Source organism: Arachis hypogaea, chromosome 11 (assembly GCF_003086295.3).
Source record: "Arachis hypogaea cultivar Tifrunner chromosome 11, arahy.Tifrunner.gnm2.J5K5, whole genome shotgun sequence".
Taxonomy (NCBI): domain Eukaryota; kingdom Viridiplantae; phylum Streptophyta; class Magnoliopsida; order Fabales; family Fabaceae; genus Arachis; species Arachis hypogaea.
The window spans coordinates 17,114,106-17,131,437 of NC_092046.1; the positions used below are offsets into that span (position 1 = coordinate 17,114,106).

The window sequence follows — 17,332 nt, forward strand, 5'->3', positions numbered from 1 at the left end:
TCTTGAACTTGTTGCCACTTCGGTGTATGCACGAAGCTTTTTGATCTGTAATAAGAGTGGGCAAACTTGTTGCCACTCGAAGTCATGTTTTAGCATTATTGTATTGTATGCACTAGTGTATTGTACGCCTTAGTCAAAAACAATGCCCGAGTCTACATTACTGCCTTATAATAATGTTAAATGCAGTTTTTTTTTTCTGGTCATGAGCCTTTCACATGTTTAGCTGCATCATTAATTATCATTCTAACAGATTTTTTCCCTGGGCCGGAGAAAATGAACCTGAAGAAAGAAACATCAACAACTACATACCCTAAAAAATTAAAAGTATAAAGACCCCTACACATTAAAATCCTATTTCATTCACACCTATCCCCATCTTCCTTCCCTGTCAGATGAATTTGTCTTCTTTGGTCATGACCATGTCACATGTTTAGGTGCATTTTGAAATTTTTTGGTGAACCTTACTAAAAGTTGGCCCGGAGAAAATGGGCCTATGGTACCAACGCACGCAACAACAACTACTAAATCACCTGGAAAACTGAAACTAAAAGTATAAGAACAAATTCTTTCCCTGCCACTACTAACGCAAAATGTGACCAAACTAATGATGATCATGCCCGCAGGATGATGCATCATACATAGAACATGTTTGAATTGTAAAAACTGCTTCCATGTCACATACACAAAGACTCCGATGTATTTCTTTAGTCAGCAGAAAATGTGGGTCAACTCCCCAACCAAGCCAAATTTGATCCAGACTATAGATAACCCAAAAACATAAAGTTCACATGGTCACCATACACATTCCAACAGCTGAAATTGCTCCCGCATCATAATATAGAAAGCACAAAATACAAAGTGTTATTAGGGATTCTAACGGAGCCCCTTCTACATCATGCGTACTCGTTAGATACGGTGGCAACAACACACCAGTAGAGAACGACACACAACCGGGTGCTTGACTCTCAGCACTCTCCTACATCATTGCTTGGGGACACTTTCATGTTTTCTGGTGCAGGAAGACCTACCAACGACATTCTGTGTAAGGCGACAAAAATGAGAATGTCAAACAATTATTATGGCAGGCCAAGAGAATAAAAGGACATAACCAACATAAGTCAAACTAGCTTCTCCCAATGGTACCTGTGTTAGTCATTACTCGAACAAATCTTCATTTGTCCACCTAGTGGGATTACGACAACTAGCATGTGCAGAAAGGCTCACCTATGTGCCCTGAGCAACTCTGAAAGGTAGAGGCATAAAATTTCTCGATGTGTTGCCCGTGGAGGAAGAAATTAGTCCCCACCCCCAGACACCCATGGGGTTGCGGCAAAATGGATTACTACACCCATGAGTGATCGACGGTGTATTCCCATATGCATGCGTTAAAACAGTGTCACCAGAGTTGCCATTCTTCGATTGAATGCCCTGCCAATCAAGTATAGCATATTCACATACCTAATCACTTTTCAATACATCATTTCATGTTATGTATGCATAAAAAAATCTCCTATCTAACTTGTACTGAATGTTGTGCCTACTATGAAATGCACATCAAGGTAGTTTAATCTCTAAGCATTTTTACATACAAATACAAAGATGGTGTTAATACAGTGGCTATTTTTAGCTGCAAGAATGCAAAATTTCCAAATCAAAACGCCTCAAATAATGTGTTGCTAAAAGACCTGGGTTATGACTTATGTAGAGTAGAGTAATTTCAATAAGAGATAACACAGTACTTGTAGAACGTAAAGCAACAACACTAAGAAAACACCATATCGAATAATTTAAATTCTTTTCTCTTATAACCAACATCACTGCTCAAGGTAAGACAACTCAAAATTGTATATATCACATATTTATACTCTTATAGTTGACATATCTAAATCTTATCCAAAATTTATTTAACAATGCATTTAATCTTTTCAATGATTCATTTCATGTTATGTATTCATAAAAAAAAAAATCCTTAATTGATTTAAGGAAACCTGAAAGCATTGATCCCTTCACATCTTGAAGTTGTCCGATATACCGCACAAAAGGTGCCCCTAAGATACGCCATTGCCCAACTTTCTCTAGTTTCATGCGTGGACTGAACCCAAGGCTAAGCACTCAACCGATGCCTTCCAATACTCCTCAAAGTCGTTGATTTCAAATTTTGCATAAATTGCTTTCCTGAAAACCTTGCAAAATTCTGTTTCTTTCACCCGTTGGACGCAATTCTTCTCCAAGTGCCAACCGTACAGTCTATGTGTCGTTGTCGGCATCACCTTTGCAATTGCAACGCGCATTGACTTGTCCCCGTTGGTGACCACTACACACGGCTTCTTTTTCCCTATAACATCGAGCAGGTTTAGCTACACCCACTTGTAAGTGTGAAACTCTTCATCCTCCAACCTCTATTTGTGGTGATTTGACCTGGAGAAAACCACCAGTGGTTTCTTGTACTTGTTAGATCGGTACATTGAATCAAATGCCAACACGCCACCAAATAGCTAATAATCCGACATCATCTCACCGTCGGCCCAAAATAGGCTACTCAAATGATTATCCGAGGCCCGTGTATATCGTGTCGTTGTCCTCATGTTAGCATTTGCCTTACCCTCCAAGTAACTGAAAGTTGTTGCTGCATTACCATCACATATTCGCGCAACCCTTTTCCCGTGCACATAATTATACAGATCCTGTTTTGTAAATCGAAGCATGCCATACCCACCAGATTGCCCGGCCATGTATTTTCGAAGTTGCGATCCCAAACTGCTTTCAAACTATCCACCTGTGCCTTGTTGCCGTCACTCATCTGCCGATGACTAGGAAGAAAATATGTGAACATGGCTAGGGCAAGCTCGTGATTGTGTTCGTCCACGATGGTCCTAACTTTCCATATGATGTGTTGCATATCATAGTAAATATTCAACTTTGCCTTATAATCGGTTCGACTCTCCAACCTCTCCTACCTTACTCGCTCAAGACGGTCATAGTGCTTCAGATGTCCTGTACCTTGTCGATGGCATAAAAAGTCTCTCCTAATCAAAACCCCATTCACACGAGCTACGTCTCCCTTCCGAACTCTAAAACCCTTTAATTTAGCAAACTCCTTGTAGGTAGCATAAGCATCCTCCTCCGTTGCAAACTCTCTGCCCAAGAAGTCCTACGCGACAACTGGCCAGCTAAGACCACCGTCTACTGCATCATTTGCACCACAAGACTCGTTACCATCAACGACATCCCCTACACGTTTTTTCCGACCCTCGGGCCCCCCACGGCACTCAAAGCCCTTTATCGTCGTCACTCGCACAATAATATCTGCAGCTATCATCGGAACTACTCCATCCGAGTCTTCACCCTCAATATTGAATATATGCTTGAAATCCATCGGCAAAAACTGTGCAATCTTCTAGCCTGATTACATACAAAATAGAGAAATGTAACTCATGATCGCGCCTTAGATACAATCAAAACATCAACCACAACTCTCCCAAACGAGGGTATATCTTAGTCCATAAATAAGGCATAACCACTAAATTCATCAAGACATTCACCAAAAACAAAAAGAAAAATTTTGGACTTAACCAAACCAGCAACAAATATTCACTCATCTTGTCTTCTACTTAACTGACTTAATTTAATTGATCTATTTCATCGTTGAATGAAAAATTAGGTTGAACAATGTATTGCTTTCCTTAACAAAGCTCACCAACTGTAACGTATCTTCATTAAGTTAAAAATAAAAAATTAACAACCTACACACCACCATAAGTTCAACAAGGTGCCCAGCACAATTGTGGACAAAAAGGTAAAAGCCTTTTCCAGATTTTAATGGCAAGAATTAAAAAATAAAAAATTACAATATGTATTATAATATCAAAAACATATGAAGATATGATTATAAATCATTTACAACCTTCTTTATATGATATATTTGTGGCATGTCTGCTATGAAACAAAAAATTGAAATTACTATGTCTATGTGTCTAGTGTCTATGAAAATGCCCATGCTTAGTAGAATGTTACAAGTCTTCAACTGTACAACAACTCCAACATTTACAGGCAATCAAGCAAAGAACATTCCATTTTGAATAAACCAACTAGTTTACAATAGACTACATGAAAATAGCAGGTTAACTCAATCTCCATGGAGAACATCTAAACCATCAAAGTTCTTACTAAAAGATGACAAATACCTAGGTGGCCAGTAATAGGATGTGCCTTCTCAACAACTATGTATTCATCTTCATGCCTAGCTTGCTAGTAGTACCCATAGCAATAACAATTTCCCAAACCCACAATATATGGCACTTAATAGTTTTGAACTAAAACATATGTATAAATAATCTAATAATTTGTTCGTATAGGAGTTTGTGGAACAAGAAGATGGAGCTAATGTGACTTAGTCTTTACCCAGCTACCCAAACTCCAAGCGGACTAAAACCATGGTTTCTTAATCCTTTATCCACAACATCAGCAGCATTTGACATTTCCAACTTGAAGCCAATGCCAATAACTAGAACTTCACAATCCATGTAGTAAATGCAATACTCATACTCGACCTAACTTGAACACGTTTGAAAGCCAACACTCAAAGCTAATCATTCATTGGGCAGACCAGCTCCTACCTTCGAGTCACAAGCACGGCGGAGGACGAGCACACCGACTGACGGCGGGCCTAAACCGCTACTGACCAGGATGATGGCTCTGAGCACCACCGCTCCACGGCTATGACGCATAAGCTGGCAATTGGCAACCGAGCAGAAGACCTTCACCGCAAGGGACCACGACGAACAGACGTAGCTCTCCAGCGCCAGAGACAACGATAGTTATGAGATCAGTAGCGGCAGTCTTGGTGAACGAAGAGTGGGTTTGCTTTGATGAGAGGAGAAGACTGAACTAAAGGTCCAACTTCCCTGGGTTTCAACGTTTGTTTTTGGGAACGAACAAAAAGGCCCAAGTCGCGACCCTAGCATCAACGGAACCCGGTACAATGAAACTCCGTTTCGAATCACGCTACCAAGTCGACTCACTCGACCCTCCCATGAACCCCAACAGCTTCCTGACAGCCAACTCCATCCAGTAAAAGGGAGACACCACGTGTCCATAAGAGATACAACAAAGACGAAAATATGTAAATCTGTACGAAGATGCATCTATACACTAGAGCGACCTTAAAGAAAAAAGACAAAAAGGTAACATATGTAACTTGAAGAAACTTGCACTGCTGCACAGTAAAATCATGTGCAGAAATTTTATTTCTTTAGTTAGTTATTTACTATAAGTTATATTGTTTGTGAAGTCTCATAAAAAAAAGAGGATTTTGTTTAGAAGATGCTTAAAAAGTAAAATTACTTGTAGTAGTTTGAGGTAAACGTATAAAAATAACAAATTTATTAAAAGAAACAATATTTTTTTATATTCTAAAAATTATATATCATGTTATTTTATATTTATTAAATAATTATGTATCTATTTTATATATTATTTCTTAATTTGAGAAGTTATGATTTATATAATTGACACATTGATTTTAATTGAAAAAAAATTAAAATTATAAACTTTAATCTTATCTCATACATGATAAATGACACATTATTAAATTTATAAAGACTTAAATTGAATATTTGCAAATATGATAACATTATGTTGCTACAATTTACTTCTTCACTGCTCAAATAAAATTATTCAATTTGAGTAATTTATTTTTTATTTTTAAAGATATAAACTGTAATTATTAATTATGATAAATGATATGTCTGATAAAGAAAATAATTAAAACTCATTTTACTTCTATTTTTTAAAATTAAAGTATTATTAGTTTTTAGAAAAATTAAATAATTTATTTTTTTAGAAAAAAATTTTCTTTTAAATGTATCTAAATATGTTTAAAATTTAAAAAAAATATTTTATTATTTTAAAAAGTGTTTTTTCACAAAAAAATTCTAATTCAAATAAATACTTTTTTGAGTAATAATATACATTTAAGTCTTTTTTATTATGAATCAAGTCCAACTAAGTTAAATAATAAGACTGGATGATATTAGCTATAATTGATTTTTATTATGTTAAACTAATTTGGTTATACTTAGTTAACAAAAAAACTTAGATATATAACATTATTATATTTTTTTCTTTAGGTTATTCAATGTATTTAATGTTAATATTATTTTTTTTAATAAATATGGATGAACTAAAAAGATAATTATACTTATTTTATATATAATGACTTTTTTCTTATATAATAGTATTTAAATATAGTATAATCGTTTTAAAATATTTTTATAATATATTATTGAGATTTGTCTTTTATTATATTATTTTAAATAAGAAAAACAAAAAAAAATAAAAAAAAGAAACGGTGATAAATGTTAGCTATATCTCTATAATTAAAAATGATTTTTTTTTCTTTTATTTTTTCTCATTCTTTTTAAATTTTCTGTTTCTTTGCTTTTGTGTATCTACTTATTTATAATATATTAACGGTGAGAAATTAAATATTGTTATCTTCGAAAACTAACATATAATAATATAAGTAAAAAATATTACACATTCATCTTAATAGTAAAGTTGACATATTTTTTTTTATTTAATATTTTCTTTGTTTATTTTTAATTTACTAATATTAAGATCTTTTCGTTTTGTTTACTTTTCTTAATTATCATAGCCTTCATAGGGTATAAAAATAATAATAATAATAATACTTATTAAAATTTAAATTAAAAGATGATTATTCTACGTATATTCTTAAAAATCACAACAAAAAAGTTCATATGTGCTCATTTATTTATTTGATAAGAATTATCATTATTTGTTAAAATGTTAAACTAAATTTTATCATAAAACAAAATAGGAGAAAAAACTCAAACAAAAGAATATTAATTTAGCACAATTATAATTCTAAAATTTTTCATTTAATCAATTATAAGTAGCATAAGTAGTTATTTTTAACTTATAAGTGTAAGCAATTAGTTAATATAACTTAATGAAAATAGATTTAATATTAATTTAATTTTTTTTTATTAAATGGTTTCTTATATACAAAAAATTAATTTATTATAGCTTTATAAAATTCGCAAGTCTATAATTATAGTTTTTTTTTTTTAATTTGACTACATATATCTTTCACTTGAAGATATTAATTAATGACTTAATATTTTATTTTTTTAATAAATATTTTTCACTAATAATATTAACGATACACAAAATTTATTATTTATTTTTTCTATCAACCTTTTATTACTTATTTATTGTCAATTTTTAAGTTATTTTTTGACAAGTCTGCTCATGAAACTATCCATACAACTATCTTATATCATAATTTAGTTAAAAAAAATGATGAGATTAGTTTTTTTTTTCCCAAGGCTTATCATTAATTAATTAATTAATTAAAAAATTTTTAATAAATTTATTTCTTTAATTAATGAATATCAGATAAAATTAATTTATTATGAAATTCTATATTATCCTTAAAAATTTAGCACATTAAATTTCATACTTATACTTTGAAATGACTTTAGTCGATAAAATTAAAATATAAATAATATTGCACAAATTTTTATTAATATTATTACAGTGGTGTTTACTTGAGCAATTAAATTTAGGTTATACTAGTCACCAAAAAAAAAAGGTTATATTAATATTAAAATTGTCCTATTTATTGTTCGATTCATTTAAAGAAAATATATTTTTTTTAACTCATTTTATATTTAATTAATTAAATTAAAAATATATTTAGTGGCAATTTCAGTCAATATATCATATTTATTTTTTTATTTTTTTCCAATGAAACAAATTAATAACACTTACCATACTAGTAGAGTATCATTTTCTATTAAGCAATTTTCTTTTATTAAATAAATATGTAAGCTCATTTTTTATAAAAGAACAAAAATTTTACAACAAAATTATCAACTTAACTCACCCAATAATACAGTTTTAATATATATCTATTCAAACTAGCTTGGATGAAAAAGACATTTTCAATTTCAAATCAAATAAACTTCTCAAAAGATGTAACGGTTGTATGCCCACAATACACTTTCTTTGTGAATGTCCACAAAATTTGTTTTCTTAAATATAGACTATTTGTATTTTTTATATTAAATCTGGTTGATTACAAACAATGGAATAGTCATATTCTAAAAAATACACTGGAACAGGTGAAAAGCTTCCTATAGCCGTATAGCGTCTTCTGCTACTGCGAGAATCCGATTCGACGTTGCTCTTTGGAAGAGAAGCATCAAGCTCCCTTTGTATCCATGATGGCTTCCTCCGACGACGCCGTTTTCACTTCGTCAATGGACACCGAGAAGTTCCTCTGCAACTTGTTGCTGGATTCCACGCAACCCATCTCTGACCGCTTCAGAGCTCTCTTCTCCCTTCGCAACCTCAAAGGACAAGCCCCTCGCCACGCCCTCATTCTCGGTTTGTGCTTATTTATTTAAGTAATTTCTGTTTTGTTGTGGAATTACAATAATCTGCTTTGTTTTTGTCTTTTTAGAAATACTTGTCGTATTCTAAATTTGGGAAAATTGGTGCCCTAAAAGAAAATGAAGCGTATGAACTTCCATGCTGTTTTGAATGTTTTGATTAGAGCTAGTTTTACTTTGCAGCCACGAGAGATTCATCGAATTTGTTGGCACATGAAGCCGCATTTGCGCTGGGCCAAATGCAGGAAACCGAAGCCATTCCTGCTTTGGCAGCAGTTCTAAATGACCTTTCTTTGCATCCAATTGTTCGCCATGAGGTAGTTTCCACGAAGCCCTGCTCTTTGTTCTTGTTCTTGTTTTTGCAAATTGTTCCACTTTTAACAGCATTGTGTTTGTTGTAACTGCATAGGCAGCTGAAGCACTTGGTGCTATTGGTTCATATGGTAACATTCCCCTGTTGAAGAGTTGTTTGGATTTAGATCCGGCTCAGGAGGTCCGCGAAACTTGTGAGTTGGCTCTTGAACGTATTCGGCATTTAAAAGATGCTGGAAATAGTGATGATTTGTCTACAAATGATATTTCACCTTTTAAGTCAGTCGATCCAGCTGCACCGGCATGCTCATGTACCTCGGTACAACAATTGAGGTTTGTCGGGTTCATGCTAATGGATTGAACCTGTGTAACTAAACGTTAGATAGTTGGTTTGCTAACTCTTCTTAATCAAATCAGGGAAATACTTCTGGATGAAGAAAAAGGGATGTATGAGAGATATGCAGCTCTTTTTGCACTTAGAAATGATGGTGGAGAGGAAGCTGTTGCTGCTATTATCGATTCATTGGGTTCAAAAAGCGCTCTTTTACGTCATGAGGTTTGATAAGTACACTTTCTTTTCTTTGTTTTTCTTTTTCTGTAAATTTTGTTTTGTTCGGGTATGCCCAAATATTTTTTTATACTTTGAATGTCAATGCCTATATTTTCGGCAATTTTTAGGTTGCATATGTTCTGGGTCAGTTGCAAGACAAAGCTGCTTCAGCTGCGCTATCCAACATACTTAAAGATGTGAATGAGCACCCAATGGTTAGACATGAAGCTGCTGAAGCTCTTGGGTCAATTGCAGGTATTGAAACCAAATATTATTAAACTAAATGTTGTGATATCTTTTACGCACTATGGTGATCAATGTGTTAAAGGAGTGTGATCTTTGTGATGCCATGTATGTCTGTAGAAGTGCAATAATATCATATACGGTATGAAATTCATATGTTGATATAGAAGCAAGGAGAAAGTAGTCGCAGTGCAAGTGAATTTAGATTGCAAATTCTAGTTTTTTAATGCTTCTGTCCATCCATGTTGTGACTGGTGAAAAGTAACCTCGTTCTCATTCAGGTCATAGAATAGATTAAGGAAAAACGTGACTGTTGTATAATGCTTCTTGTACCATTCAACTGGCAATACTTGCTAGTTATAGTCAAAGTGATTTGCAAGTTTTTGAGACATTTATGCAAACTAAAATATCATACAAGTTACTTGTTCGAGTTGGAAAAGATATAGATAATCTCCTTCACTTTGGAGAAGCATCTTACTGTTACTACATGAAATCACTTTGAAATGTAAAGCATTTTCTAGCCAAAAGTCAAAACCTTTATTATCTTCTTGGAATATTGATGGGATATTTTCCTGTTAGCAGTTGATTTTCTAGCCACTAGTCTCTTAATTAAATTCTACAATAAACAGATGAATAGTATATACTTTTTCTCTGACAGTTTTGCTGCTAATTTATGGCTGTTCCCTAGTCTATATTATGTATAAGCTAAGCTCAAGTCTAATTTATGGTCTTTGTGAGAAGCTTAGAGTTAAGTCTCAAAGTGGTCCATCAAATTGGCCGCGTGCACTAAAATAGTTCCTAAGATTCTAATTGTATCAATTATGTCCCTCAGATTGGCAAAAGTGCATCATGTTTCCAGCAAGTGACTTATCACGCCGTTAGGGACTAAGGTGGCATATTTGCCAATTTCAGATACATAATTGATGCAATTGAGATCTCAAAGACTATTTTAGTACAAGCAGTCAATTTCAGGATGACTTTGGGCTTAATTCGAGAAGCTTAATTTAATCTCATTATCTTTAATAAGATGGGTTTTTTTTAAGCTAACCCATTGGACATATATTAGTTAGTTTATTGCTAAGCATTTAAATGCCCTCATTTACATTTTATGTTCCTAACAAAGTTCTTTTGCTGTACCCTTTAGATGACCAAAGTGTAGCCCTTCTTGAGGAGTTTGCAGCGGATCCGGAGCCTCTTGTCTCTGAAAGCTGTCAAGTTGCACTAAGCATGCTAGAATATGAACGATCAGGGAAATCATTTGAGGTATTCACGAAAGTAGTTGCCATAGTATTTGCTATTTTGTTTTAATATTTGTTAACATGGCTTTATTTTTTCCCATTATGGCAGTTTCTCTTTATTCGCACTCCAACTGTGCATTGAATGACAGAAGAATGAAAGATGTATGAGATTGAAGAGATACACACAGAAGAGGCATAAAAACACAATCAGATTTTTATTCATAGAAACCCAGTTAATTATTACCCTTGCTTGCGGGGGTATGAACTATTAAATGGATGCATTTAACTAACTCTGATAGGGTGGTTGAGCAGTGTAGACTCATCGACTTTTAACTAAGAATCGAGAGTTTGATCCTTGTTTCGGATTTGGAAAAATAGAAATTCTAAAACTCCAGGTTAGGTGCACTACACAGGTAGATGGAATAATTCATATACTGGGTTGTTCATGAGTGTGTTTTATATATTAAGATATATACCCGTAGCATATCAATTATGATTCTAATTACGAAACTAACATTTAGCTGATAATAATTAGCTAATTTTTGAAATTTTGTTTTCATTTCCAAGTTCACACACTTTGATTTCACTTATCTCTTCTCTTCCTTTTCTACTAGAAGTCTAGAACCATAGCACCACACCCTTATTACCGGAACCGCTGCGTCACCCTTTGATAGCAGTCCCTCGTCGGCCACTGCAGTCTGCAGGGATGATAACGCTACCAAAACCAAAATTACCAAAACGATAAAAGACAAAAAAAAAGAGAATAGATTTGTGACAGAGCAGGGGAGGTGAGATTTAAATTTTGTACTTCAAACATCTTAAACTATGTTTGGAACATTTTAAAAAATCTTTATATTCAAAATCAAATGTTCGAAATTTTAAATCCAAATTCACAAATAAAAGGGGAAAAGAGATTGAACAACTAAAGTCTAAAACCCTCTGTTTTGGAATATTTAAATTACAAATTTTGAGAACGTACACAATTAGAAAAAAGAAAATTAAGCACCTGGGCTAGTTCTGTTTAAAAAGTTATTATATCTAATATTAAATTGTTTAGTGTTTGTAAAACTAAAATGATATTAGATAGACATAATATTATTTTTGAGTATTATTAGTAATTTTTAATATCTAGTGCACATAGTGAAAGTAACACGTATATAAAAGGTTAATTCAAAAAATTTTGATATTATATGTTTATTAGTCTATTAAATAGATAATCGTAAAATGTTGGATATATTTATTGAACATTATTAGAATTTTTTAGTGTTTTATCTATTTTTTAAATGCTACATGTTTTTAGACAGGAAAAACAAAAAAAATTCCCAAAAACAATTTGAGGCTCATTTTTTGGCAAATGAAGAAGTTCATGGAGTAACACCATGAAATGGAGGCATAGCAAAATATTGCACTGCTATGGTTCAGTGGCAAAACGTAACTTACGTTTTGTGTTTATTTATTTTTTTTGAATTTTAAAATATACTAAACGTAGCTTACGTTTTGGGTTTTCTTTTTTTTTTTTTTTCAATACTAAACGCAAGTTGCGTTTTACTATGTTAGAAAAAGAAAAAAATTTTTGAAGCCCACAAAACGCAGGTTGCGTTTTGTTAGGGTCAGAAATTTTTTATTGGAAGCCCCAAAACGCAAGTTGCATTTTGTACACAAAATAATATTTAAATCCACAAGTTTGCCTATAAATATGAAGTCCGGTGATGTTCATCTTCATCTTCACTTCTCCTCTTGTTTTTTCTTGCATAAAGTCCTTAGAGAGGTGTTTTTTTGGCAGATAACTGTGTCAAAAAAATAGAGTTAGTTAAGGCTGAAGTTATGGAAGGTGTTGCAAACTTGCGAGTATATTATAACGGTGAGGTTGTAACAAACACACATGAAGGAGTCACTTTTGTTTGTGAATATCCATTGTCATTTGCCATTCCATGTACCATGGATTTTGTCGAGTTGCAAAATGGTCTTTGTAATAACATTCAAAGCCACATTTTGAAAAGGGTGAGCAATCTTTTATACAGAAGTCCTGTGCAAGTATTTGGTGGCTTAATACAGTTTCAAATAATGCCCATCACTGACGATGCCAGTATGCAGCAGATGTTGTATATTTATCAACAAACCCGATCTCACGTGCCGATGATAGAGCTATACGTTGAGTTTGAACAGCAGCCGGGGATGAGTATGGTCGACGACGAGATCAATGTTGATGAGCTCGGGGATATAGATTGGGAAGAAGATAATAATGACAGTGAAGACGAATTCGAGCTAACTATGAAGTCGATGACAAAAACGCTGACGGAGACTTGGCAGGCAATCCGGCGGTGCAAGATGAAGCAAATGCGATTGTAAGCCAGCACCCGTTTGGTGTTCCATCTTTTATGCAGACTCTAGATCTCGAAGCCATGCATGCTCCGGAATTTTCTGAGTATGCAAATACAGGTATGTCATAATTATTAACTGAAGTTTTCTATAGTGCTTATTTTATTTGCCTTGTCTGACTGATGGCGGTGCGCATGTCGTAGGTGAAGGCAATGTTGCGGCGGAAGATGGCGAGTTTAGTGTCGGAATGGAATTTGGTTCGAGAGAGTCGGTGATATCTGCAATCAAAAGCTACACCATCTCTAGAGGAGTTGATTACACTGTGTATGAGTCTGAGCCGCAGACATTCTATGCGAAATGCAAGGGGTATGGTGCAGGGTGTGACTAGCTTATCCGAGCTAGCTTGATTCGAAAAAAAGCTTGTTGGGAGATCAGGAGATACAATGACAAGCACACGTGCACCATGGGCACGATTTCACAAGATCATGCCAAGTTGGACTCAGACACAATTGCAGATGCCATTAGGCCATTGGTCGAAGCAGACCCCTCGATAAAGGTGAAGTCTGTTATTGCAGAAGTTTAAGGCAAGTTCAACTATTGCTCATGAGGCGGGACTTGCTGCTGAGGACCAGCTGCGTCTTCCTGTTGCTGCTGTGGTTCATCGGCGCCAGCCTCTTCACCTGCAACTCTATCTGACAGTCGCAGGTGAATCCTATACTGCTGTGTGTACCACTCATAGTACACTGGGAGAGGATGAAAGTCAATAATCTCCTCGCCTAATTGCAATGTGTTATAGCGGTCAGATCTCCACCTGTTAACCCATTGACTGTAAATCTCTCTCCAGTCATGGTTCTGTGCTCCTGTCAACCGCTTGCAATGATCACGACCAAGGTCGAACGCCGGGCCTGGTGGAAGCTGTTGCATCTCGAACTGTCGCCTAACTCGGTCTGTCGGGTGCCATTCTATGCACTCGAAGGACACTAGCGGCGACTGCGTGGAGCACATAACCAACTGAGCAGCGAGGACATCCGGAACCCACACTCCCATATACGGCCGCCATATAAACTGCACATTAGTTACCAAGAGGCCTATTAGAAAAATTAACTGAATAAAAACATTGGACATTAATGGTTACAACTTACATCGTCAACTCCCATGTCGTCGAGTCCTCGCCTAAAATGCGCAGTAGGCCTCCGGATATATCGTGTATGTCGGCGCCAATGGCTCCACCTAACATAAAAAAACAATAACAATATTAATAAGAATAACAAATTAATAATAATAATAATAACAATAATAATAACAACAACAACAATAACAATAAAAAACAATACCTTCGCGCAAGTGGAATACCGACGTCGCCGAGCTGATCGCGGGGTATAGGTGCCAGGAGCGGCATACGCTCCCACGCCCAAACAAAAAGCAGTATCAGTGGGCCGTCCATCTCTTTACAGTTGTATCGTGAAGCACGACACAACGATCTGTATAAGTGCGCCAGACTGACTGCCTCCAACTGTATTCTGAAATCCGGTGGAAATCTCGAAGTAGCGGTAGAAACTTCGAATTCAATGAAGTGGTCGACTTATCCGGAAACACTACTGTTCCGAGCACGCAGAAAATGTGCGCCCGGACGTACCGCTCAACAAACTCCTGAGTGTCACAAGGATCAGTGTCTCTGCACCTTCGGACCCATGCGAGATTAACCTTCCCTAACACGTGATTTTCTGGACCGGGCTCCCGACCAAAACAGGCAATGCAGTTCTCCACCAAAAACTGGTGACTGCTATCTGATCTACCGGTAACAGCCTCCCCATTAATCGGGAGACCAAGAATATAGCTCACATCTTCCAACGTCACTGTCACTTCACCGACCGGAAGATGAAACGTGTGAGTCTCCGGCCTCCAGCGTTCCACCAAGGCACTCAGTAGTGCAGCATGACCTCTCATTTCGCCTACTCGCGAAACATGTTGAAACCCAGTTAATGCTAGTGCCTCTGCCGCTACCTCGTTAAAAGTATCTGGCAGATCGAGTTTTTTGGGCAACAAATTCCTGATAGCCTGCGATAAATAAAATAATAATTATTAAATTCTAAATAATAATCATAAATTATTAAAAAATGATAATAAATTATTAAAAAAATAATAAATATTTATTTACTATTAGAAAATAATAATAATTATTATACAATATTCTATTATGGGTAACATTCATCATCATCATCATCATCATAATAATAATAATAATAATAATAATAATAATAATAATAATAATAATAATAATAATAATAATAATAATAATAATAATAATACGGTAATTAAATAGTATTGTTACTACTATTATTATCTTAAAAAATAATTATTATAATAACAGTAACAACATAATAATAATAATAATAATAATAATAATAATAATAATAATAACTATTTCATGACTACCGTATGATAAAACACAACTATTTTTAATATAATAGACATGATAATAATAATAATGCCGGTATGATAAAACACAACTACTATTCATATCATAGACATAATAATAATAATAATAATAATAATAATAATAATAATAATAATAATAAGTTAAATATATCACTACAGAATATAAAAATAAAAATATTTATTTATCATAAACTTAAATAAAAAATTACTCACCAATTGAGGATGATTCAAATATTCAATAATGTGTTCTTCTGGTAAAGTAAAATTACGAACCATTTTTCTTTTTTTACTAAATAAAATCCCAAACCTTCACTAATTCTTCCTCTTCACAAACTCACTCCCTTTCACCCTTAACCCCACCCTTTTACTCTCAAAACTCACTTACAGCATGTAATATGAAAGGGAAGCATGTAACATGAAAGGGAAGCATGTAACACAAAAGGAAAGCGGCCTGCGTTTTGATTTTTATAGGTAGGCTCCACCACCACTCTCCTTCACATGTATCACACATGCAGATGAGGAGACTGCCAAACACAGGTTGCGTTTTGCTGTGCACCTGCCAAACGCATCTTACGTTTTGGAGGTTCGAGGTGTTGGCATGCAAAGAGCACAGAGACACGTTTTGAAATTGGGTTCTCCTCCCATGCCAAACGCAAACTGCATTTTGCAGAGCATGCAGTTTTTTTTAAATCATCTCGGTCAAAACGTAACATGCGTTTATTGCTGCACATCACGTTTTTCACTTCCATAAATAAATTAATTTCTGACAATTTGAAACCCGAGTAAACTTTTTATTAGGGACATCGAAGACAAGAAAGTAGAGACTTTATACTTCATATCTGCCCAGAGATGCTTTCATCAAAATAGGAAAAAAATGAATTGTAATTTGGAAAACTATATGTTATTTTTTAAAAACAGATGTTAGAAATATCTATTTAATTCATATATAATAGGTATTTGTAAACATTTCAACAGTTTCTTTGAAGAAAAATGAAAGTTCATGTTGTTATTACATATAATTTATTCCACATAACTTATTATAAATTGTGTTTAATGATAAATTCACATATGTCTTGGTTATATTTTATTATTGTTTTCTTGTGATTTTTTGTCAAAAGAAAAATAATTTTTAAAATATTTTTTTACTAATTCTTTGATGTTACCAAAAAAGGTTGGGTGTTTCTCTTAAAATGTTTGTGTATTTCATTTCTAAATTTCTCCCAAAATGTTTGTATGTAGGGTTGGCAATTCATACTCTATCTGTGCGTACTTAATTCGGACTAATTTGTTCGGATAAGGTAGGCTACCTGACCTGCTGCGGATAAGATAGAGATCGGTTTGGGTATGTCTACGGGTATGGTAGGGTATGGATTTAAGGTATATCCTACCTTACCTTATCATAATGAGGAGATGAGAGTTGAACTCACAACCTCTCTCATGTAATAACTTGCAATAAGTAAGCAACTACTAAACTAATTAGTTAATTTAGTAATTTAGAGTATTTATATATTTATAATAATATATATTTGTAATTTTATGTTGGATTTCTTTAAGATTTTATTATTTTTAATTTTAATTTGAATTTAGTTTTTTATTTTTTATTTTATTAATATGTATAAAATTTAGAATGATTAAATTTTATATTTGCTTTGAAAAATTGATATTTTTGCGGGTAAAATAGGATAAAGTAGGGTTTAAAACTTTAAGGTACGGATAAGGTTAAGGTTGAAAGATTCTCAACCCAAAAATACAATAAGATAGAGTTTTAATAAAATTTTTAACTCTCAGGTAAGGTTAGGGTAAGGTCCAAA

The 17,332-nt window shown here is 34.0% G+C and overlaps 2 protein-coding genes and 1 long non-coding RNA gene across 3 annotated transcripts; 1 reads left to right on the top strand and 2 right to left on the bottom strand.

Moving 5' to 3' along the window:
* Positions 1–679: 679 nt before the first annotated feature.
* LOC112720429 (uncharacterized) lies at positions 680–2,128 on the bottom strand. Its single transcript, XR_003162160.3, has 3 exons — positions 1,989–2,128; positions 1,144–1,428; positions 680–1,038 (listed from the first exon to the last, which is right to left on the bottom strand). It is a non-coding gene; the product is annotated as an uncharacterized lncRNA (long non-coding RNA).
* A 5,964-nt stretch (positions 2,129–8,092) lies between these two features.
* LOC112720430 (deoxyhypusine hydroxylase) lies at positions 8,093–11,311 on the top strand. The gene is made up of 7 exons (XM_025771373.3): positions 8,093–8,415; positions 8,604–8,737; positions 8,830–9,065; positions 9,150–9,288; positions 9,411–9,537; positions 10,670–10,788; positions 10,873–11,311. The coding sequence occupies exons 1-7, from the start codon at positions 8,250–8,252 to the stop codon at positions 10,903–10,905; spliced, it is 954 nt and encodes a 317-aa protein (XP_025627158.1). The 5' UTR covers positions 8,093–8,249; the 3' UTR covers positions 10,906–11,311.
* Positions 11,312–13,676: 2,365 nt separating this feature from the next.
* Positions 13,677–15,797, bottom strand: LOC140176046 (serine/threonine-protein phosphatase 7 long form homolog). Its single transcript, XM_072205897.1, has 5 exons — positions 15,735–15,797; positions 14,719–15,140; positions 14,417–14,602; positions 14,225–14,312; positions 13,677–14,147 (listed from the first exon to the last, which is right to left on the bottom strand). Exons 1-5 carry the CDS (start codon positions 15,795–15,797, stop codon positions 13,677–13,679), a joined length of 1,230 nt encoding a protein of 409 aa, XP_072061998.1.
* Between the last annotated feature and the right edge of the window lie 1,535 nt (positions 15,798–17,332).